This window comes from Urocampus carinirostris, chromosome 9, assembly GCF_059441175.1.
Source record: "Urocampus carinirostris isolate Australia breed hairy pipefish chromosome 9, RoL_Ucar_1.0, whole genome shotgun sequence".
Taxonomy (NCBI): Eukaryota; Metazoa; Chordata; class Actinopteri; order Syngnathiformes; family Syngnathidae; genus Urocampus; species Urocampus carinirostris.
The window spans coordinates 36919095-36944448 of NC_142357.1; the positions used below are offsets into that span (position 1 = coordinate 36919095).

A 25354-nucleotide genomic window follows, 5' to 3' on the forward strand; every position below is an offset into this window, starting at 1 on the left:
CTTCTATCACGCTACCGGCTACGCCCGCCCCACACATCTTCTTCGTCGAGACACTTTTATTTCATTTTTTAATGGACACTCGTTGACTTGGAAACACTCCAAAGCCTGCTGGCATCGCGTTCACTCCCCCTCTTTGACGGACAAGTAGCATCCAAGCGAGCCGGTATGGAAAAAAATCCCCGCCTTGTAGAGCTGTGATGTAATTAATGAAGCGGACCTCACAATTCCACGCGTGGATCAAGAGAGGTCTTTCCTAGTGGACGTGACGCTTCCACATCACCGAACGTTTCTTAAGGTAAGTGTATCAACTTGAATATAACGCCGCGTTTAAGCTCTCCGAATCCCGCCAAAGATGTTTTTAAATGCCCCGAGTTGCAAATCAAACGCACCCCTTTGCATCCTGCAAGCTGAAGATGCTCGATGGTGATGTTTGATTTTACGTGTCCTGTTTGTGTGTCCACTTCCTGTGCAGTGCGGTTTTGCTACAACCCCCACGCGTGACACGCAGAGTGTCAAGGTTTGTGCAATTGATTGAAATTCCACGGATGAATTATGAGGAAAGATGCAAGGACGGGAGGTTGCATGCTAGATTCCGCTGCAGATGCTGCAGACTGTGTCTCCGTGGGGCGTGGTTGATGACAGTGAGTCGCCTTGATTGGCTACCTTTCTGTCCCCTGGACATTTCTACCGCGTAGAGCCAATCAGAGCGCTTCATAAGCATCCCTAATATCCATTATGAGGACGATAGTGTGTAGAAATAACATGTCAAAGGTACACACACAAAACCCACTTCTTAAAGTGACAGTGTGTAATAGTTCACCACTAAAGGTTGTAGCATGGAACAAAGCTAAAGCTTATGTATTGGAAAAAGACACTACAGAAGCCTGAAGGAGACCGCTTGCCTAAATTCAGAAACCCTACTTCTAGACATTCCGTATTGCAGCAGGTGACAAGAGTTGGTTTTGATCCCTGCCAGCAACAACAAAAGCAGCCTGAATATAACCGGAGCAGTTGAAAAGAGTAAATAGTTGGAGTTGGTCAGAGCTGGTGTAAAAGGCTAACCTTAGTGCCTAGTGGTATATCTATCTATCTACCTTGGTCATATTCCCAAAGAGAGGTGACCGACAGCAAGAAAACACATACAATAACAAAGAAAATGAAAAAGGGGAAAAAATAGCAAAAACACACACAAACATTTTTGGACCATGGCCAATCCAAATGCCCAAACACCCAAACAAGTTAGCCACCTCGGCACCCAAGTCGGTCATGCTTTCGTCCCTCCAGATGAAACGGGACACGAGAAAGCGTCCATGTCACTCGGGTCAGGGTGACACAACATACTCTTGTTCAACAGCAGGGCCCGACAGCTTTCACTGGTTTACCCCTGCCGCATCATACGGGTGCCCTGCCCATCCCTTAGAACGCGTCCAAACATCCCACTATCCTTTTACAACAAATGGCTAGTGGTAAAAACTGAAAAAGGGCCAGTGAAAGATTTGTGAAAAGCAAATTTTGTCAAGTTTCGGGACCCTGAATCTTGGAACTTCGCATCAGGTGAAGAATAAAAAGTGTCTAATAAATCAGATTCATAGATTGATTGAAAAAACAATCGATCAATTCCTCCATTACGAAAATAATCTCTAATTGCGGCCCTAGCGCTCACGGAAGAAAATGTTGAAGCAGGCTGCCAATTTTTGTTTATCCACACTGTTTATCCTCAGTAGGGTCGCGGGGTTGCTGGAGCCCATCCCAGCTATTTCCGGCCAGTGGGCAGGGGACACCCTGAACTGGTTGCCAGCCAGTCGCAGGGCACACAGAGACAGACAAATAACATTCACATCTGGACAATTTAGACCGGCCAATTAACCTGACATGCATGTTTTTGGAATGTGGGAGGAAACCCACTCAAACACGGGGAGAACATGCAAACTCCACACAGGAGGTTTGATCTCATGACCTTAGAACTGTGCTGCACACGCGCTAACCACTGCGCCGCCGTGCTGCTTGTTTGGTATCCTTGGGACTTCATTAGTTTGTTTTCTTCAAATGTACTTGCTTCAGCTACCAAAACTTCAAATTATAACAGTGAATTATAACACACTGTCACTTCAAGCTTCAGGTACTCAAAGCCTTTGACAGAGCCCCTTGCCCTTCGGTTTTCTGTTTCCCAGTGTCGGAAAATTGCAGAAAATTATATATTAGCGTTGATAGCACGGAAAGCTCCGTCTCACCATCTGGCAGTCATTTCAACCCAAGTCCCGGTTATTAGCCGTTTTCCGTGCTTGTAAGTCACATCGAATGAATCACACTAAGCACTTTTAATGAGGATTAGCGCTCTGCTGTAGGAAGGAGTGTCAGTCGCCGGCCAGTAACTCGGAGTAAAGATTCAAATCATTCGCCATTGCGCCGTCGCTGGATGGAGTAAGAAGATTTCCGCCAGCTTGTCGGAAAATGTGGGACGGTTGAAGGTTTGTTTCCCTCGTTTTTATTATCGATAGAAGTCGTGGCCTTTCCTCGCCCTGTTTATCGCTTCCTTGCCCTCTGGCATGGCTACAGCTTCTCAGTCAGTCTCAGCCAAGAGATTTGGAGGAGATACTATCTCGTCCGGAACGATACTAATCATTGACTATCGAAAATCCGATCCAAAAGTGTTCCCTGCTGAGAGTTAAAGTCTTTATTAGTTTGTTTTATGTCTTTGGCCAGGGTTGGGTAGGGTTACTTTAACTTGATTGCTTTCAATTACTTTTGGATGACTCCAATACCAAATATGCTAATAAAAGACAAAAAAAAACTAAATATGAATAAAATGACTAAATTTCGTGCAGGCTTGGAATACATACAAGATTTGGGATTCGGGTGGAACCTTTGCATTTAAAGTATTGTATATTGAAGCATTTTATACATTTTACTTTAAAGGATTTTATACGATTAAATACAAGTTACATTTATCGAGTGTAATGAAGATTTTCGCTGAGTGGGCTTCAGGTCACGTTGTTCTGAACAGGGTTGGGTAGGGTTACTTTAAATGGATTACTTTCAATTACTTTTGGATGACTCCAATACCAAATATGCTAATAAAAGACAAAATAAGCTAAATATCCTGCTCAGTAGCCTAGATGGTAAGGCGCCCGCGCCTCGGCCGAGTCATACCAAAAGACTTATAACATTGGTAAAAATGGCGGCGCCCTCTGTTGGCTGCGGCTGCATCCGCTCGCTACAACGGGTCAGGTGTATCGACATTTCGTTCTGTGTACATTGTTACACAGAATGACAATACAAAGGAAATTATTATTATTATTATATGAATAAAATTACTAAATTTTGTGCAGGCTTGGGGTGTAACGGAATACATGGAATGGCAAAAATGATGTTAGCAAGCTGTTTGGATTATTTTCATTTTGTTTCTGTCGCTTTTAATGTTAGTTTTGCCGGAGATCAAAGCCAGGAGAGAAAGCTTACCACGTGTTGTGAGTCATCATTTGATTCATATTTAGTTTCTTTTGTCTTTTATTACCATATTTGGTATTAGAGTAATCCAAAAGTAATTGAAAGTAATCAGATTAAAGTAACCCTACCCAACCCTGTGTTTGGCGATGCTAAGCTAGTTTAAAAAACTGTTGCATGATGTTTGCTTTGTAGTTTACTTCATCGCCTGGGTTTGCTCATTTAGATGTGCAGCTAGACACTAGGTCAGGGGTGTCAAACTCATTTTAACTCGGGGGGGCCACACGATAGAACAAACATTCTGTCGGGGGCCAGACTAGTAGATTAAAGAGAAAGAAAAAGAGAGATAAAGAAATAAGAGAAAGAAGGAGGGAAAAGGAGAGAGGGCGGGACACAGAAAGAAAAAGAGACAGAGGGAGAGAGCGTGAGAAACAAAAGAGATAAAAAGTCATGAGAGAGGGGGAAAAGAAAGGGAGAGGAAGAAAGAAATACAAAGAGAAATAGAATGACAGAGGGAGAGAAAAGAGAAAAGGAAGCACGAAGGGTAGGAAGAGAGAAAGAGAGAAAAGGAAAAAAAAAGTTAGAGCAAAAAAAAAGACACAGAGAGAGAAAGAAACAAAGATCAACAAAGGAAGAGAAAAAGGGAGTGAAAGAGACAGAGACAGAGAGTGGGAGAAAAGGGGTGGAAAAGAGAGAGAGAGAGAGAGAGAGAGAGAGAAAGAAATACAAGTACAGTGTCTTTGTTCGAGGCACCTGGCTTTGGCAACATCAAGTTACATATTTCAACCTGCAGCTTGTTTTTCTCATGTGCTTCTCTGAGTGTTGTCTCGCGGGCCGGATTTAATCCCTGATCTGGCCCGCGGGCCGCCTGTTTGACACCTGTGCACTAGGTGGTGCAAGAGCTACTGCCCCTCTTTCATCCCAGAATACGTCTTTTAGAAAAGTTAAAAAAAAAAACCCTGCTGTGAAGTTTTTTTCCTAGGGCAGTGTTTTTCAACCAGTGTGCCGGGGTACACTAGTGTGCCGTGAGACCTTGTCTAGTGTGCCGTTCCCAATTTTATCTTTCCGAAAGATCAGGCCATTATTCAGTATTTTTGTTTTCTTCAGACAAGGAACTGTAATAGTCATCCATATCAGTAGGTGGCAGTAGATTTTTACATACTTTTTATATGCTAATTATCTGGTAATTATTTGGTAATGCTAAGCTAACTTAAAACACAACTGCATTCCTGACAAGAAAATCATTCAGTGTTTGTTATACATTTGTTTGAAATTACTATTACATTTGTGTTTATTCTGTTTGCAAAGACGAATGCTTTTAATGCCAGGGTTGATCTATTTTGACTATTTAAAGCTTGCAAGGTACAATACTTTTAATTCTAGGGTAGTTCTAGTTTGACTGTTATACGCTTGAAAAGAAGAAGCCTTATAATGCCAGGGTAGATTTATTTTGACTGTAGAACGCCCATAAAGTATAATGCTCATAATGCCAGAGTAGTTCTAGTTTGACAGTTAAACACTTGTTATGAAGAATGTTTATGATGCATGGTGGATTTATTTGTACTACAGACGCTGCCCTACTTACAGACGAGATGGGTTCCGGACGATCGTTCATAAGTTGGAATTGTTTGTAAATTGCTTCAGTGCTTTATTTTGTATTTTTAAGGTTCATGTAAGTATGTTTAAGGCTTGTTTAAGTAACCTGTATTGTTTTGTACCAAAAAATAAACATTTCATAAAATAATATGCTATATCAACATAAATAAGGTTAAGTTTAACTTACTTTTGGAAGATGAGCTTCGAGAGGTCCTCCTCCGTGTTAGAGAGTGGCTGAAAAAAAGCGATCCAACTATTTTCTCAACCGCATCAAACTTTTTTATTCCACCCTCGTTTCAAAAGAAATGGCTCGCCTTCTCTTTACACTTTACACCAACCATATTGAATGGACGCACGAGATATTAAACAATGGAAATGTCAAAATTCTTACCGCGCTGGAGATACAGTATCAAATTTTTACAAACAAATTAGGAAGAGGAAGTGGATTTGTTTACCTCTGGGTGACCTCTCACAGCGCCACACGCCGGTAGCGGCGGAAAGAAGCACTACAGTACTGTTCTATACTCTGAAAAAGGTGCACACAGTACAACATTAAACAATGTCCGGATGTTTTTTGATATCCCGAAAAAAAATGTTCGTATCTACTCTTTTACGCAAGTCAAATGGTCGTAAGTAGGGGAGCGACGGTATCGTACGCCTGCAAAGGAGAATGCTTATCATGCCAGAGTTGGTTGAATTCTTTGTTTTTATGAAATTAAAAGAGGCAAACATGATAAGACAATTTTTAAATGTTAATTATACATTTGTGGATACAGTCGGACCTCGCTACTTCGCGGTTCCACGTTTGCGGATTCAGAGCTTCGCGGGCCTAAAAAAAAAAAAATAATAGAATAAAACAATTTAAAAAGAAATATATATATGTATATATATATATATATATATATATATATATATATATATATATATATTTTTTTTTAAGCATTTTTGAAGGGGCGTCGCTACTTCGCAGATTTTCACTTTTCGCGGCTGGTTTTGGTCCCCATTAACCGGGTCTAAAGAATAATAATAATAAAATAAAATAAAAAATAATGTTATATATATATATATATATATATATATATATAATATATATATATATATTTTTTTTGTTTGTTTTTTTTGTCTTTAAGGTGCGCCGCTACTTTGCAGATTTTCAGTTATCGCGGGTGGTTTTGGTCCCCATTAACCGCAATAACCGAGGTCCCACTGTATTAATTTTTCATTTTTTTTTTATTCTCCTGGCAAAGAAGAATGCTTATAATTCTCACTTTATTTTGTCGTTTGCTCAATTAACTCTGCTGAAACGGACACTTTAGATGTGCCTACAGACACAAGGGGGTTGCAAAAGCTCCTGTCCCTCTGTTCACTCTAAAACACATCTTTTAGAGAACTTGACAACCCCCTGCTGAGAGAGTATTTTTCACGGATTTCCTCAGACACTGTTGCAGCCATCTGTTGGTTTTGTTTGTTTGGTGATGGCTAACTAGCTTAAAACGGTTGAGGTTGCAGATGATCACGTTGCTTTTTAGTTTAATTGCCTCTTAATGCTCACACGGACACCTTTTGGCACTAGGTGGTGCAAAAACTCATGTCCTTCTTTTCACACGAAATGAAGGGACCCTTTAGTGAAGTTTTGCAATATTATTTCTTTAAATTATTCTCAATGTCTTTGAGAAATGTTGAGCAACTCTTTTTGTTTTTTTATTATTTATGATAATTTTTGGGTGTTTTTACCATAGACTCCCTTGCTCTGCATTCTCCGGCAACGATGTAGACTCGAAAAACATCTCGACGAAGCGAAAGAGACTTCTCATGAAGATTTTCGTCATTACCGACTGATTATCTTCGCCCGGTAGACCACGCCCACTTTCCCATGGCCGCCCCGATTGGTCAGAAGCGCCATGTCGTCCTCCACAGCCCCCGTGGCCCCGCCCCTTAAGACGGGAAAGAAGCTGGGTAATTTCTAGGACAGGTGATGGCCGACCCGATTCTGACCACCAACGAGGAGCTCAGGAGCAAAATGATGGATTTCCAGATCGAGCTGCAGCAGGAGCGGGGAAAGGTACGCAAACAAAAAGGAAAATAATTAAAGGAATTTACATGATTAAATTGTATTTAAATTAAAAACAATCGGCGATTAAAATAACTTTCACTTCTTGTTCAGCTCAGATATAAGAGCTCTCTGTGTCACATAATGACATTTTTTTTTTACTAAAAATGAAATTGAATGAAAATTAAAGCAGCTTTAACTCTTGAGTTAATGCTGCTTTCTCTCCTGCGTTAAAGCTACTTTACCTATTCTGCTTTAACTTTTGAGTTATTGCTGCTTTCTCTCTTGGGTTAATGTTGTTTTAACTTTTGTTTTGACTCTCTGCTTTAACTCATGTGTTAAAGTTGCTTTAACTCTTTGGCTTTAACCTTTGAGTTAAGGCTGCTTTAACTCTTAAATATACTGTAGTCTGCTTTGACTCCAGAGTTAAGGCTGCTTCAACTCTTGGGTTAAAGGGGTAAAGCTGCTTTAATTCTTTGGATAATATTGCTTTAACTTCTGAGTTAAAGCTGGTTTAACACGTCGATTCAAGCAAGTTTAACTCTTCTGTTTTAACTCTTGAGTTAAAGCTGCTTAAAATTCAGAATTTTACGCTTCGGCTTTAACTTTTGGATAAGGTTGTGTTATCTCTTGAGTTAAAGGTGCTTTGACTCATTAGTTAAGGCTACTTTGACCCTTCGGTTAAAGCTGCTTTGATCCTTCGGTTAAAGCTACCTTAACTTTTTGGCTATAAATTGTTGAACTATTGTGTTTAAGCTGGTTTAACTTTGTGACTTTAACTTTTCTGCTTTAACTTTTGAGTTAAGACCGCTTTAACTCGTGAATCAAGGCGGCATTGATTCGTGAATAAAGGATGCTTAGACTGTGACTTGAGTTAAGGCAGCTTTAAATCTTGGGTTAAAGCTGCTTTAACTCTTTGACTTTTTGTTTAATTTTTTTTTGAGTTATAGCTGATTAGACTCATTAGTTAATGCTACTTTGACCCTTTGGTTAAAGATGCCTTAACAATTTGGTCATAAATGGTTTAACTCTTGCGTTAAATCATTTCAACTTTGTGACTTTTCGGCTTTTGAGTTAAGACCGCTTTACCTCGTGAGTTAAGGCGGCTTTGAGTATTGAGTTAAATCTGCTTTAACTCTTTGACTTTTAACTCTTAGTGGATCTTTTGAGTTAAGACTGCTTTGACTCGTGAGTTAAGGCTGCTTTGACTTGTGAGTAAAGGCTGCTTTTACTCATGCAATAAATGAGTAAAGCTGCTTTAATTCTTTGGCTAAAATGTCTTTAACCCATTGGTTAGAGGGTTAAAGCTGCTTAAACTCTTCTAACTCTTGAAGTTGCTTTATCTCGTGGGCTAAACTTGCGTTAACCCACAAGTGAATTTTTATTTTTATTTTATTGTGTTTAATTTAAGTCAACTATTGAAAATGTTGCCCTGAGTCACAAAAGTCTGACACTCCTGCAGTCTACGACCGAAATACTAATTTACCGTATTTTCCGCACAATAAGGTGCACCTAAAAGCCTTTATTTTTTTCAAAAGCTGACCATGCGCCTTATAATACAGTGCGCCTTATATATGGAACAAAATTAATTCGCAAAGTCTTGCAACTAACTTGCCGCCGCCGACTCGATTTTCCCCCGAACGCCAAGTAGTCCGCGGTGTATGCTGGGAGTTATTTACCGGCGTTTCATTGGCTAACCAATGTGTCAATCATCAGTTGAATCGATCACTATTGGCCAAAGTTATTCGGAGGTCAAGGGGCGGATCCTTTTTATCATTTACAGGCTGGCATTGGCTTAAACGGCAAAACAAAGCCTGCAATTGGCCGAAAAAGAATAGCACGTGGCTGACGGCATACAGAAAGCATTTTTTTACTATTTCGTATTTGTAAATATTTTATTCTCCTGGATTTACTAAACTCACGGATATAAGAGGACCACGGCTGCACATTATTATGAACACAACGACTTCGGCGAGCTACTCTGGCTATATATATTATATATATATTATCCCTGTATCTTGTTTCAGACTGAACTCGATGTTTCTGTGATAAGCGTTGCAGATAATGGATGGAATGGAGTGTCTATTTTTTAATTAAACTCAATTTCAAGTGTTTATTGTCATATATACAGTAAGGATGCGAGCGAAAAAGAAAATAGAAACTAAGGAATGGTTGGCATTTCTTGAATCCCAAGACTTTAACCTTCCGAATGATGGAACGATGCATTTGAGTGACATTGTACGGACACCGCATCCGCATATTTGCGTCTTTGCAGGCTTTGGGAATGTTAGGGGGTAATAAGTTGGACTGAGCTATCTGACTGTTTTGTCCACGTTCCCGTTGTAGCGCCTTATAATCCAGTGCGTCTAATGTATGTCAAAAATAGGACCAAAAACTATTTTTTCGGGGTGCGCCCTATAACCCGGTGCGCCTTATAGTGCGGAAAATACGGTAAGTGTATGTCTTCTAACCAGATTTTACTTTTTTTTAATGTATGCTAGCTAAATATATCCCTTTTTTCTCCTCAGGTGTGCAAATTGCGCGAGCGTCTCCAGGAACAGCGCCAAGCTCGCGAGCTGGAGCAGCACAAGCACGCGGTGGCGCTCACCGACCTTCGCGCCAAACTCCACGAGGAAAAACTACGAGAAACGGCGGCAGCAAGAGAAGCTTTAGCGAGGCAGCACGAAACCGAGCTGGCCCGGGCCATCAAGATCCGAGACGCCGAAGTGCAACGCCTTCAGGGACTGGTGCACGCTTTGAGGGACGGCGCCGCTGAAAAGCTGAAGAACGCTCTCCTGGGGGAAGCTCGAGAAGAAGCCAGGAGGGCTTTCGACGGGGAGAGGCTGAAACTGCAGCAGGAGGTTCGTTGACCAGGAATTTGCAAACAGGATGCTGGCCCGTTGCCAGGCTATTGTCTTAAAGATCGCCCTGTCAGGACCAGAACGGAAACAGGACCCACTTGCGTAGGTTTTATTGGGAAGAAGGGAAAGGATTGTACACACGATCTGGTGATCGTTGGTCGCAGGGAGCGCAGAACACGGAAGTGCCACTTCCGTGGCGAGCGATTGAGGTGTCGGTAGCGGAAAAAACGGGTCAGTAGTTGGGACAGGAGAGCAAAAAATGTGGTCGGGATCAGCAACGAGTCGAATGAGAGGAGAGTAGACGTGGTCAAGTTCAAAACGGGTCGAAGCCGGGAAACAGACGGAAGCAAAAACAGGAGTGAGTCAGGGTCGAAAAGCTTGCCTAGAGTAAACTGAGGTTCGCAGACGGACTGACCACAGGTGACAGATAGACGAGGGTTTACATAGTGACCGGGAGCCAATCGGAGTCCGAGGCAGTTGGCACCAAAGGAGCGGGCACATTTGAAGTATATCGGTAATCATGACACGCCCTTTCAGAGAAATTATTTCTCGATCGCAGGGGTGTTCAAACTGGGTTAAAAAATTTAGTGCAGATAAACAATGAGCTTGAATGTTTTAATTTCATTGAATCTGCCAAGAGTTGAATCTATTTAATTATTTATTCAATTTATTTAATTTATTATTTTTTAATCAATTCATCATTTATAATTTATTTAATAATTAATTAATTTTTTAAATTATAATAATTTATTTATTTATTTATTTAATTAATAAAAATCAATTAATGTGCAGTGTTAGAAAAGCGCATGTGTTATTAAGAGAAAGCGTAAAATGTGTAGTTGATTTAGGGACGCACATTCAGGTGGAGACTGATATATTAGCTCTTATCATAACATTAGTTCGTCAATCAAGCATGTGTGTTTGTGATTGAGAGAGAGCATAGAAAGCACGCTAAATGGGAAGGCTGAGTGATTAGCTGTTACCATAACATTAGTACGTCAATTTGGCTCTAAAACAGGAGTGCCCACACTTTTCAATTTGCGAGCTCTGCTGAAATTTCCGTTGCGTTTTAAGTTAATTTATGTCATGTCAGGTTGTACTGCCATTTTTATTCATTTTTTGTAATGAAAAAAAGAGAATCGGGTACATATTTAAGTTTTTATTTACCTTCATGCAAGTTGTTGCTAAGCCTAGTTTTATTTTCTCCACTGTTAGTTTTTAGTCTAAGAGAAAGAGTCGTTATATTAGTTGTGTTAAAATTCTAATTGGAAAAGGTTTGTGTCACAGTTGCCATGGCGCCCAATTGGCCCCGCCCGTGTGGCGCCAGCAGCGGCTCGTTGACAGATTTGCTTCCTTTCTATTTAAGCTCAGTGCTCTCACTCACCCTTTGTCAGTCCGCCAACGAACCTCTGCCCCGCAAGACGTGGATTTTGACTCTGTCCGGTACCCTGCCTGTGTTTCCTGTCCAGTATTTTTCCCGTCTTTTTTGTCCTGTTTAATATAGATCTCCAGTTTCGTTCCTGTCTAGTTTGACCGGTTTAATTTCGATATCTAGTTTTGATATCAATCATGTCCGTCCCGTCCTGTCCGGTATCGCTCCATCTGTCTGATATCTGCTCAAGCAATTGGTATCGATCTCGTCATTCCACGCCAGACTGCTGCCTTACGTCTTCCACCCAACGATCGCCAAATCACTGGCATTTGGGTTAACGTGCATGACCGCCCCATTTCCCGTAAAATGAAAGCTCGTGTGAGAAACGTCACGCATTTGGGTTCTCCTCCTGTTCCGGTTCTTGACATGGTTGTTCAATCATTAACAAAAATACACCCCAAAAAACAAATTCTGTAAGCCCTGACCACTTCGTGCTGTGTACTTTGCGGCCTCAGCGCATTGTGAGTTGAAAAATATTCTGCAATCCATTATCCCTTATCACATTGCTGCTAGTGAGGGACAGCAGAGCGCATTCTTGTCAGGCCTGTCAGCTCTTTTTTTGTTGTGTTTACAAAAGGGTAAACTGCACTGATGCGGCCACGATCAATTATCCTTGTTCAGATATTGCTGCGATCCATTATCTCTCACATATTGCTTAGGGTCGGGCTGGCAAAAGGCAGTTTTGTCTGGACTGCCCCATTTCCCGTAAAATAAAGTTTATGTGAGAAACGTCACGCATTTGGGTTCTCCTCATGTTCCGGTACATGACAGTTTTATTTGAATTATAACAAAATAGTCATTGTTTTTTCTTACCAATTTTCACGCTTTTACAACATATGAATAACAGCTCCAAAAATATCAGTTATCGGCCTCCTCTTAATACTAATAATCGGTATCAGTATCGGCCCGGGCAGCACGGCGACGCAGTGGTTAGCGCGTATGCGGCACAGTTCTAAGGTCTTGGGAACCTCCTGTGTGGGTTTGAATCCAGCTACCGGACTTCCTGTGCGGAGTTTGTGTGTTCTCCCCGTGCTTGCGTGGGTTTCCTCCGGGCACTCCGGTTTCCTCCCACATTCCAAAGACATGCATTTCAGGTGGATTGGCCGGTCCAAATTGTCCCTAGGTGTGAATGAGCGAGCGAGTTGTCTGTCCCTGTGTGCCCTGCGATTGGCTGGCAACCAGTTCAGGGTGTCCCCTGCCCGATGATTGCTGGGATGGGCTCCAGCACCCCCGCGACCCTACTGAGGATAAGCGGTGCAGCTAATGAGATGAGATGAGATGAGTATCGGCCCTGAAAAACCCATATCGGTCGATCCCTAGTAAACATGAACTTATTTTGTCAGATCCAGGAACTGAAGGCGTCCAAGAAGCAAGCGGACGAGGCCCTGGCCACAGCGCTGCAAGCCGATAAAGCCAAAGCATCGGATCTGAGGTTGGCCTACCAGCAGCACCAGGATGAAGTGCACCGTATCAAACGTGACTGCGAAAAAGACATCCGCCGATTGGTGAGGCCACAAAAAAATGAAGAATAATCTATTTTTGAATCTATTTTACCGATTACTAGCTCGGTGGCCTTGGGGGTATGGCGCCCGCCCCGAGACTGGGGGGTTGTGGTTCAAGACTTAAACATTGGTACCCGTTGCCTCCCTGCTTGGCGTTCAGCATTAGGGGTTAGAATTGGGGGGGTTTGGTCACCTAATGACTCCGAACACCTCAGTTGGGTTGAGCGAGGGGGCTGGGAATCCCCTCCTCTGAATCAATCTCCCAAAAAGAGTCAGAAATGACTCTAGCCACCTCCCATTAGGGGGATATGGCTGTGGTATATGTATGTATGTATGTATTTTACCGATTTCCTTTTAATTTTGGAACATGTATCTATTTTCTCTTCCTAAACACACCAAAATCATTTTTTTGTTTGGCCACTGTGCGACTGGCTAGCAACCAGTTCAGGGTTTCCCCTGCCCACTGTCCCCAGACAGCTATGAGGGGCTCCAGCACCCCCGGGACCCTACTGAGGAGCAGATAATGAATGGATAATGAATGTATGGCCACTTGATAAGAATGGGTAACCTAGTTTTCTTTAGCCAAGCTATGTGTGACACTCCATATTTGGGCACTTGCATCATGTTTGGAAGTGATAAAAAAGTTATCGTTATCTGTCTCTAGAAGCAGGACTTTATCGGGTACTGGAAAAAAACTGTACATCCCAAATATTTTGTTATTATTCATAAATAAATACTTTGTCAGTTCTTGATTCGAATGAGTGCTTCAAATCCTTGAACATGTCTAAATTTTAATGTTGTGTTTTCAAGGCTTGAAAAGTGCTTAAATTTTAGGTGAAGTGCTTGTAAATGAAAAAAAAAAACCAAGATAACCATAGTAACGAAGTTTTCAAAAACAAGGTCCTGATGCGTTATTGTCTAAACGTCTTCCCACAATGTCTTTTTCTTCATCCAATTTGGAATCTTGTGCAACAAACTTAAATTTGTATAGCTAAAGGTCCCAACAATAACCATGGAAGAATATTCCTGCTATGTTTCTTAGGTTAGTTGTTTGGCTAGTGTTAAGAGCAAGATTTGGGCTTCAAAAAAGGGTTTTGAACTTATTTTATGGATCCAAAATGGGATTGGAGCTAGGGTTAGAAACTAAGGATTAGGCTCCTTATTAGTGTATTAAACTAAATTTAGGGTTCTGAAATAGGGTGGGGATAGGGTTTAAAGCTAGACTTAGGTGTAGGTTTTGCTTTAAGAACAATGGTTTGAGCTTTATGTTAGGGTTCTAAACTGAAGGCAGGATTCCAAAATAGGTTTAGAGCTAGGGTTGAGATTTGAAATATGATTTGGGCTAGGAACTAGTGTTTGAGCTCCATGTTAGGGTTTTAAACTGAATGTAGGGTTCCAAAATAGCTTGAGAGCTAGGGTTAAGATTTGAAACAGGATTGTGGCTAGGAACTAGTGTTTGAGTTCCATGTTAAGGTTCTAAACTGAAGGTAGGAGTTCCAAAATGGATTTCGAGCTAGGATTAAGATTTTAAACTGGGTTAGGGCTAGGAACTAGTGTTAGAGCTCCATGTTAAGGATCTAAACTAGGGTTCCAAAATAGGTTTAGAGCTAGGGTTAAGATTTGAAACAGGATTAGGGCAAGGAACAAGTGTTTGAGCTCCATGTTAGGGTTCTAAACTGAAGGTAGGATTCCAAAATAGGTTTAGAGCTAGGGTTAAGATTTGAAACAGGATTAGGGCTAGGAACTAGTGTTTGAGCTCCATGTTGGGGTTCTAAACTGAAGGTAGGGTTCCAAAATAGAGTTCGAGCTAGGATTAAGATTTTAACCCGGGTTAGGGCTAGGAACTAGTGTTTGAGCTCCATGTTAGGGTTCTAAACTGAAGGTAGGGTTCCATAATAGGTTGAGAGCTAGGGTTAAGATTTGAAACAGGAAACTGACTAGGAACTAGTGTTTAAGGTCGATGTTAGGGTTCTAAACTGAAGGTAGGTTTCCAAAATAGGTAAAGAGCAAGGGTTAAGATTTGAAACAGGATTATGGCTAGGAACAAGTGTTTGAGCTCCATGTCAGGGTTTTAAACTGAAGGTAGGATTCCAAAATAGGTTTAGAGCTAGGGTTAAGATTTGAAACAGGATTAGGGCTAGGAACTAGTGTTTGAGCTCCATGTTGGGGTTCTAAACTGAAGGTAGGGTTCCAAAATAGAGTTCGAGCTAGGATTAAGATTTTAACCCGGGTTAGGGCTAGGAACTAGTGTTTGAGCTCCATGTTAGGGTTCTAAACTGAAGGTAGGGTTCCATAATAGGTTGAGAGCTGGGGTTAAGATTTGAAACAGGAAACTGACTAGGAACTAGTGTTTAAGGTCGATGTTGGGGTTCTAAACTGAAGGTAGGTTTCCAAAATAGGTAAAGAGCAAGGGTTAAGATTTGAAACAGGATTATGGCTAGGAACTAGTGTTTGAGCTCCATGTTTGGCTTCTAAACTAAAGGTAGGGTTCCAAAATGGGTTGAGAGCTAGGGTTCAGATTTGAAATAGGATTAGGGCTAGGAACTAGTGTTTGAGCTCCATATTGGGGTTCTAAACCGAAGGTAGGATTCCAAAATGGGTTTAGAGCTAGGGTTAAGATTTGAAACATGATTAGGGCTAGGAACTAGTGTTTGAGCTCCATGTTTGGCTTCTAAACTGAAGGTAGGCTTCCAAAATGGGTTGAGAGCTAGGGTTAAGATTTGAAATAGGATTAGGGCTAGGAACTAGTGTTTGAGCTCCATGTTGGGCATCCAAACATGTAAGCAAAAAGGCACCTTCTCAAGGTTTCTTCACTTTCTTCATGTTGAGGTTTTTGAGTTTTCCTTGCCCTCGTGTAGGTTTTAGATCAGGGGATGGTGTAATAATAGTCTGTGGTTTGCAATACTCTGTGGTCTGTGCAGCCCTTTGAGACTCTTTGTGATTAAGGGCGTCACAAATAAACATGACTTGAATGTAGGGTTCCAAAATAGGTTTAGAGCTAGGGCCACAATTTAAAATCGGGTTAGGGCTAGGGTTACAGCTATGGTTAGATGTAGAGCTAGGGTGTTAAACCAATTTTAGGGTTCCAAAATAAGGTTAGGGCTGATGTTGGGTTTTGGAACTAAAATTTAAGCCCTTGTTCTTTTGATCAGGGCTGGATTTCTTCTTTTAATGGTACAGGGAAAATTGGCTTTGAAGGTCCTTAAAAAGTGCTTGAAATTGGCCATGGAAAAGGTGTGCAAACGCTGTAGTTGTATTTTCCCCACTTTGACCCCCCCTTATTTTTTTATTCCCTGTAGATGGATGAGCTGAAGTCCAAGGACCGTGTAGTGTGCGCCTTGGAGCGAGAGTTGGGCATGCAGGCTGGCTACACCCAAAAACTGCAGCTCCAGAAGGAAGCTCTGGATGAGCAGCTGGTCCACGTACGAGAGGCTGAGCGGCATAACCACGGCAGCCCCAAAAGGGAGGCCGTGCCTGGTCTTGGGGACAGTTCGGACATGCTAAACAACCAGGTACGGTAGAACCCCAGGATATGATATGAATCTGCTCTGAGGTTGGGACTGCAAAGTGAAATTGCTAGGATAAGAAATCCCTGCTATTTAGATGTGTTCCAAACCCTAGGTACCCTTAATACAAATAACAAAATAACATATACTGTAAATTCCGGACTATAGAGCGCACCTGATTATAAGCCGCACCCACCACATTTCAGGAGGAAAACCGATTTTGTACATACACAAGCCGCACCTGTATATAAGCCGCATGCGCCCACATTGAAGAACGCAATACAAACACGAAATTAACCCATACTCGATACAGTCCAAAAAACACAGCCGGCAAAATGAACGGAAAATGATACCGGTACTTAAGATTTAATGCGGACCTGCAGAGTCCAGGTGCCCGTTGATAGTAATCCAAGGAAAAAAGTGTATATTTACAAAGGTAAGGGTGGGAAAAATATATATCCACTATTGTCGGCCGCGTCCACAAACACGTCTCACCTTTACTCCACTTCCCGTCAGCCTGCGTTTGCCCCGCCTCTTCTTTCTCATTTGCTCCTGCAGAATATATCAGAATAAGTTTCTAAAATAAATACATTACAAAAATATACAGTTGCAAATACATATTATACATGGTTACACATATTTACAAAGAAAGACGGTACACCGAGAGAGTTTTCAAAGCTTTAATAATGATATTATAACTTTCATCCCAAACCGTGCCTGTGAAGGGTAGCAAAACGCTACTAGGAACACGCTCGCAACTCAGTAAACAGCTCTGTTAAAGCAACATACCGTACTTTTGGTATGCACGGTAAACCGTTCTCATCTTCCTCCTTATAACTGACGTCATCAAAGTCATCTCGGTATGGGAAAAGAGACTTTGTCAAATAGACGTCGTCCCACGCCTCCATATTAAAAAACACGCTCGCAAAGTAAAGTTTACGTGCGGTAGCTCTGATTCCTTCTATATCGGACTGCTCGATTGCGTCTAGCTTAAAGGTTGCGTCATGTGCCTTTCTTTTTGCAATTTGCATGATGAGGATATGTCTAAGCTAATTTAATTTGTGCACAAGCTAAGAAGTTGCAGTCTAAATCTTACGTTTTGTACTCGAGCGCCGCTGGCGGCTGTTAGAAAAATGACATAAATTGGCCGCATCACTGAATAAGCCGCAGGGTTGAAAGTTTAGGAAAAAAGTAGCGGCTTATAGTCCGGAATTTACGGTAGTCAGTGTTCATTTTACCAGTGAAAAGTGATGGGTCCCAGGGACTCACATGCTCAAAAATCTATGGGTCCCAACAGAGATCTATGGGTCCACAAAATTTAATCGAGGTTGAAATTGTAAATTGGCGACAAATATATAATATAAATCTATATATTCATTCCGTTTTAATCATCACAGTTATTGGTAATACAAATCAGTTATCACTTCAAGATTTTTCAGTTCACAACAATATTGTACATTATACAAAATATTATTGCTGAAATAATTATATTAATCTATATTTTCATTCAGTTTTAATCATCACAGTTCATTGGTAATACAAAGCAGTTATCACTTCAGATTTTTCAGTTCACAATATTGTACACTATACAAAATAATATTGCTGAAATATTTATATATTCATGCAGTTTTAATCATCACAGTTAATTGGTAATACAAAGCAGTTATCACTTCAAAATTTTCGGTTCATATACTCTTCGTGGTTTGCTGTCCCGCCATAGTTGTAATGCCTTCTCAAAGTCCAATCCATTATCATCCTCCTCATAGCGTCGTCCATTTTGGCAGAAAAGTCATTTTCTTGCTAGTATTCTTTTGTTTATTTTCTTTCGTCGAAACATGTGTTTTCCTTGCCTTCGCGGTCTTCTGAAGAATTTCTCCGCTGTTTTTTCGTCCCGGAATTATTGCCGTTGTTACCGCTTTCTTTGTTATGTTTCGACTTATTACCGACACTGAAGAAATTACCAATTTTTTGTTGATTTGCACCTAATACCAACTGTTTTTTCGGAGGCATACTTCTCTTTCACTCGACAACCGCCACAACAATGACGTCATATCGAAGCAACGAGATCTCGTTTGCCGAGATCGGCGCGAGACCAAAACAACAATGGCAGATCTGTCTGACGAAAAGTTTGGAGTGCGGTAAATCTTTGTATGAAAACAAAAAGTAATCGGCTAATAATGACAATTTGGTGTCAAAACCATGCGTCCCGGGGACGCACGTTGAATTGACCCAATGCGTCCCCGGCAAAAATGATGCGTCTAGGACGCAGGGACGCGGGCAAACGAGAACACTGTATAGTAATTACTACTTATCTGTAATGCACATGTATATGATTAATTAACATTATCAATAACGTACATTATATTTACCTTTGGTGTGATGTGACTTGAGCTGGTACAGTCGAGTGGCGGGTGGATGGAGGGGAGAGGAGACATGACAGTGGATTCAAAAACGAAACTCGTATTCTAAAACTTAAATTTGCAATGATTGTCATGCCCTTAGAAATGTATTTGCTTTAATCCCCTTATTTCTTTCTAACAATGGTCCGAAGCTTCGAATGTTTTCAACCATGCAACTTAACAAGAGTGCGATTCTTGTACCTTTTTCACTTTTCTTTAGAATCAAAAGCTTTATTTCCATGGTTATCATTCGACCTATAGCTAAAAAAATAAAAGTTTTTTACAAAATATTGTAAACTAGATAAAAAGTAAGACTTTGGAGAGGGAGTTTGAACAATAACGTATCAGGACCTTGTTCTTGAAAAACTAAATAATTGCAAGCTTCGTTTCTATGGTTATCTTGTTTTTGCTACTGCAAGCCTAGGGTCCCATAGCTAAACAAATTAAAGTTTGTTACATGAGATTTAGAACTCAATGAAGCGATAGGCACATTGGGAGGGAGTTCATCCACCAGCTTATCGGATCCTTGTTCTTGAAAACCAAGTTTCGTTTCCATGGTTACTATATTTTTGCCTCTCCTTTAGAATCACTGCAAGTTTTTGGAACCATAGCTAAACCAACTCAAGGTTGTTACTTGATACACTGAACTCTGAAAATAAAGGCATTGTAGAGGGAAATTCAGGCAATAGTTTAGTGAGACTTATAAGGCTAGCTTTGTTTCCATGGTTATCATATTTTTCTACTCCTTTTAGAATCACTGCAAGCCTGGGAACCTGTTGCTAATAAATACAGTAAAAAGATACAATATTTTATCGCCGATTCATAGTCTTTACAAAGCAGAAGATTCTGAACTGAATAAGGGAAATGCATTGTGGGAGTTGGTTCAACCAATTGCATTTTCATTGTGCAGGGACACAAACCAATAGCACACCAGCATTTTATACAATGTCAACCAATAGCAGAGTTATACAGAAATTTTGAGCAGCCCCAAAATAATTGCTAAAGGGTCTGAAAATAATGCTCATGTCTTGACCATAAAGTGAAAATGTTGTAAGGTGGGGTCGCTGTTTCCCGGGGTTCTCCTATATATATTTCATCAGTGGCATCATCATATTCGGTTCCTCCTGATCTTCCATTTTGTCCTCCTTCCCATCAACCACTACCTGCCCGCATGCTCCTCTTCCCCTTTTACAGTTTTTCTACTCGTCCTCCTCCCCCCTCCCCCCTGCCCACCAGGAGACGGAGGAACGAGACACTCGGAGGTTCCAGTTGAAGATCGCCGAGCTCCACTCCGTCATCAGGAAGCTGGAGGACCGAAACGCTCTGCTGGCGGATGAGAGGAACGAACTGGTGAGGACATTGGTGTCCAGAAGATCGAGAAACCGACAGAACAACTGAGAGGTTTTTCTTTGCAGTTGAAGAGAGTTCGAGAGGCGGAGAGCCAGATGAAGCCCATGTTTGAGAAGACCAAGCGCCTCTCCAAGAAGAACGACGACCTCTTGCAAACGCTGCAGCGGATGGAGGAGAAACTCAAGAACTTGAGTCGGGAGAACGCTGAGATGGTGACAAATTAGCCCTGTTTAAAAAAATAAAATAAAATTTCAAATGTCAAAAATGTTCTTTCCATTTTTGTTACGCATACATGCTCATTGGGGACCTTTAGTGTTTTTTTATGAACGGATTACCCGTATCATTCGGAAGGTTCAAGTCTTTAAGAAATGCCAAACTTTCTTGGTTTCCATTTTATTTTTTGCTGGCAACTGTGTGGACAGCAAAGTAAGAATTTTATTGTACAGGGAAACGGGGTTCTTTACTGTGCATGTGACGATAAACACTTTGAATTGAATTGAGTTTCAAAATAGACTCATCACAGAAACATAAAGATCGTTCTAAAACATGATACCGGGAAAATATAGAGCCGCATAGCTCACCTAAGTTCTCTTGCAGCCATCACGTTCAATAATGATACGTAACCATGGTCTTCTTACAACCGTGAGTGTAGTAAATCCAGGAGAGTAAAATATTTACAAATACAGAATAGTAAAGAATGTTTTCTCTATGCCGTAGTGCAACCCAACGTGTGATTCACATTCATCTTTTTCGGCCAATTGCAGGCTTTGTTTCGCCCCTTTAGCCTATGCGAGCCTGTAAATGATAAAAAGGATCCGCCCCCTTTACCTCCGAATAACTTTAGGCAATAGTGACTGATTCAAATGATGATTGACACATTGGTTAGGAAATGAAACGCCGGTATATAAATCCCAGCATACACCGCGGACTACTTCGCCTTCGGGGGAAAATCTAGTCGGCGGCTGCTTGCCTTAGTTGCGAGACTTTGCGACTTAATATTGATCCATATATAAGGCGCACTGTATTATAAGGCGCATGGTCAGCTTTTGAAAAAAATAAAGGCTTTTGGGTGCGCCTTATAGTGTGGAAAATACGGTAATAAAATTTTAAAACTCAATGATATGGTAACGTGTTTTTAAATTTAAATATAAGTCGCAGCGGAGTATAAGTCGCACCCCCGGCCAAACTCTGAAAAAAACTGTCACTATACTAGAGAAGCATTAGTTATTCTGAGCCTTTTCCTTTTCTTTTTTCCCCTCTCTCAGAAAGAAAAAGTTTCCCGCCCCCCTTTGCCGCACCAAACCCCCCTGAAGCGGCCCAGTTCCCTGACGGACTTAAGCCACGCCCACGAGGAACAGGAAGTGGAGTTCCTCAAGCTGCAGATTGCCGAACAACGCGGCATCATCGATGAACTCACGCAGGTTGATTTCATAATTTTATATGAAAGTTTTTTTCATTTCTATGGAGTAGACCCCATGGATACAATAAATTGTTCTGAGTGAAATTGCAGTATAGTGGGGGATTGAAACCTATGCTAATTAGCTAATGCCACCCCAGATAAGAAGCTTTGTTTCCATGGTTATCATGTTTTTGCTACTCCCTTAAGCATCACTGCATGGTTTGGGAAAAATACAGTGATCTATCGCAGAATCACCAAGTCTTTACGAAGCACACGTGATTCTGAACTGAAAATTTAGAAAGGCATAGTGAGAAGTAGTTCAGCCCATAGCATTTTGGCATCTTCATAATGCATGACTCTAACCAATAGCAGACTAACATTTTTTATGATATCCACAAATAGCAGACAGGCATCTTAAAGATGTAACAATCCGGAAAAAAAATGTTTTTGGTGTCATATTTTGGGGATAATGCATAAAAAAATGCCAAAAAACATAAAGTGAAAACGTCATAAGGTGGGGGTTGCTGTATCCTGGGGGTCTACTGTACATAATAATATTAACTGATTGAGGCTGGTGGAGATGAGAAAATGGTTTAGGTTTCAGGAAAGCAGAACATTTTTATACTTCTTTTTGTTTGTCTTTCTAGGAACGTGAGCGTTTGGTGATGGGCAAAAAGACCAGACGAAAACCTCTAAAATTGACCAGAGTGAGTACAAGATCTATATCACGGTTTTGGAACCTGTGGCTCGCAAGCCATTCATAGCTCTTTTCAAAGCACAGTCCCAACTACAGTTTACAGTCAAGGTGTCACACCAACAGACCCCGTTTTGGTTGTATGTTGTTAAAAAACCCTTTGTATGGCAGCTTATTAAACAACTTTATGACAAAAACCCACAGAACAAACTGTAAACACCCCAAAACTAGCAAAGCACCCGGTGTCAGGACCAGAAGAAAGACAGGACCTACTTGCATTGCGTTTCTCACAAGTTTTATTGGAAGGGAAAGGGTTGTGCCCACGATCCGGTGATTGGTGGACGCGGGAAGCAGGTCGCTCTGAACGCGGAAGTGGATCCTCCGTGGCGAGCAATGGCGGTGTCGGGAGCGGAAAAAAAAGGTCAGTAGCTGGGACAGGAGAGCAAAAACGTGGTCGGGGTCGTAAGCGAATCGTAAGCCAGGAAAGGAGAGTAGACGTGGTCGGGGACAAAAAGAGGTCAAAAGCCGGGATGGAAGAGTAGACGTGGTCAGGATCAAAAACGGGTCGAAGCCAGGGGACAGAAAGGAGCAAAAACGGGACAGGTAGGAGTCAGGGTCGAAAAAGGCTTGCCTTGTGTTAACTGAGGTCCGCAGACAGACTGACAAAAGGGGACAGACAGGAGTGGGTACCAGTACTGATCGGGAGCCAATCAAAGTCCGAGGCAGTTGGCGCCAAAGGAGCTGTCACAGGTGATTCACATCGGTAATCATAACAACCGGAGCAATTTGATTGGGTGAGTGATAGTAATAGGCAGAGCTATACACACAGCGCGCGTACCGATTCTTGCGCTTGCTCAGTGCCGTCTGCAACGAAGGTTAACATGTTGGCCTCCTTGTTTGCAGTATTTTGTGACATTTTTTCAAAAGAACTTTGCTTGCAGCTTGTTCTGAAACCATTACTTAGGACGAAAATGACGTGCGTCTCTCTCAAAAAATAATCAAAATGTGTTTGTTTCTATGGCTCTTCGGGTCAAGAAGGTTCACAACCCCTGATCTAGATTCTCAAACGGGTCACCAACGTGGGGCCCGAGGACCGACTAAAATAGCTCACCAGTTATGGATCATTGCGATTTTTAGAAAATGTAATTTTTAACTGGCATGATGTTTTAGCGTTTGACAGAACCAATTCCAACCCTGTTTATCATTTCAACGTGGTAATAACATAGTAATAACACAATACATTGTTATTTTCTAAATGCATAGCAAACTGGTAGCCCTTCGGTGCTAATCAGGAACAAATAAGAAGCTCTCAGCTTCAAAAAGGTTAGTGATCACGGTTCTAGAAGATAAGAGATAGCATGTTGGCGTTTTTAATTATTCTCAAGAGAAATAATAAGGAGTCATGTTGAGGCTGATGTTGCTAGGAGGCCGAGTCACTGCTGCGCACTTCCTCGTGTAATAATCGTTTTTGCCTCAGCGAGGTTGATCCGAGGAAGCTCTTCGAAGCAATCTGTAGCTTGTTTTTTTTTCGTGGGGGAGAAGGTCAAGATGACAGAGTACTTTCTTCTTATCCTTTACTTCTCGGCCTTTATTTGTTTGTGCGCACTGGTCTGCCTTTACTTCTCCGGTTGCCAGGAGATGACTTATAAACACGATGGTAAGAATTATTTGGGATTCGTGGAGATTTCTTTAACTTTGTTCCTGAAAAACAGTAGGCCATTTTTTAGAAGAAAACATGACACTATGTTTGACTTTTTTGTTTTTTATTTTATTACATTTTTATTTTTTTTTATTTTTGGGGTGGTCTTAAGTTAGGGAAAGTAGTAGGGAATTTGGAATTTAATTATGTTTATATTTTATACATTAAGGAAACATTACACTGGTTTGACAGTTTTTTTATCTTTATTTTTTAGGATTATTTTTATTTTATTTTATTTTTTTAATTTTTGTTAGAATTTTAAAATAAGCATTTGTGGTATTATATTTATTCATTTTTGAGATATTGGTTTAGACTGTATTTTTTCTGTTTATTTTTCAATTTATGTTTGTTTCAATTTTTATGTATTTTTCATGGGGCGGTATTGGCTCCGGAGGTAGAGCGCTCGTCTTGGGATCAAGAGGTCGCGGGTTCAATTCCCTGCTCCTAAGTGCCTTGTATGGCTGACTCCCTATTGGTGTGTGAGTTTGGGCGCTTTGGGAGGTGCAGACCATTTACCATGAAACATTACACGGGTTTTGAGTGTTTTTCGTTGTATTTAAAGTTTATTATTATCTTTAGGAGAGTATAAGTTTAGGAAAAATATAAGGGAATTTGGGGTATTTTATGTATTACTTATGATCATTTTCTTCTTTTTTTGTAAGAGAAATTACACTGGAGATTCCCTTGTACAGAAAATACTGCTCATTCCCAAGAACTAGCAAACATGGTGTTAAATCTGAAACCTGTTACTTGTTGCGGAGAGATTTGGTCTCGTGCTCCGGGTGGTCGCAACATAAGGCCCACGTGCTGAGCCCAAGGCCGTCATATGAGGCAGTAGAAAAGAGAGCTATCGATCAGATCCTCTTTTTTTATGGATCAGTAATGCTCGACCAGATCATGCCTCTATGGGCATGGTCTTAGATATCTAATGCCACCAGTATCGGGTGATGGTGTTTGAAATTGCCAAACTTGTTAGAAAGCCAAAGAAGTGAGAAATTAGCGTAATGTTCTGTACTTGAGAATGTCCCTCCAATAGACATAATTATGTATGGTGAGAACATTATTTTATCAATACATAGCCTTGGACATTTTAATTACATTCAAAACTTCATGTTATCAGATTTCATTATAGTACATGGTGAATTAGTACCAAAAGGAATTGTCCAAAAGGGGACGCAGTCGTTCCATCCATTCCAAAGTTTTGAAAAATTTAAAACAAAAAAATGTCAATTTTGTGCTGTGCTTATTTGCCCCACCATTCATTAATTTAGGACAAGACATTGTACTAGTTTTGAGAGTTTTTTTTTTTTTATCTGGGGAACTCAAAGTTATATTGTGTACTATTTAGTGCCTCCTAGTGGTACAAAAAACTTTCATTGAGTAAAAAAATAAAACATTGATTTGAAATATAGGCAAAAATAC

The 25354-nt window shown here is 40.9% G+C and overlaps 1 protein-coding gene across 5 annotated transcripts in view; it reads left to right on the forward strand.

The window, feature by feature from the left end:
* The window catches only part of LOC148360204 (janus kinase and microtubule-interacting protein 1-like), a 70277-nt gene continuing 44923 nt past the window's right edge, over nucleotides 1-25354 (forward strand). For 2 of the 5 annotated variants that reach the window (XM_088343652.1, XM_088343656.1), the window contains exons 1-9: nucleotides 1-295; nucleotides 6780-7102; nucleotides 9619-9951; nucleotides 12727-12888; nucleotides 16185-16397; nucleotides 19985-20140; nucleotides 20206-20352; nucleotides 21406-21561; nucleotides 22187-22246. In XM_088343652.1, coding sequence (XP_088199778.1) covers nucleotides 7016-7102; nucleotides 9619-9951; nucleotides 12727-12888; nucleotides 16185-16397; nucleotides 19985-20140; nucleotides 20206-20352; nucleotides 21406-21561; nucleotides 22187-22246 — 1314 coding nt within the window. In that variant the 5' untranslated portion in view covers nucleotides 1-295; nucleotides 6780-7015. Of the gene's footprint in view, nucleotides 296-400; nucleotides 518-2331; nucleotides 2469-6779; nucleotides 7103-9618; nucleotides 9952-12726; nucleotides 12889-16184; nucleotides 16398-19984; nucleotides 20141-20205; nucleotides 20353-21405; nucleotides 21562-22186; nucleotides 22247-25354 lie in introns of those variants that run through there. The other 3 variants (XM_088343655.1, XM_088343654.1, XM_088343653.1) reach the window with 3 other exon arrangements.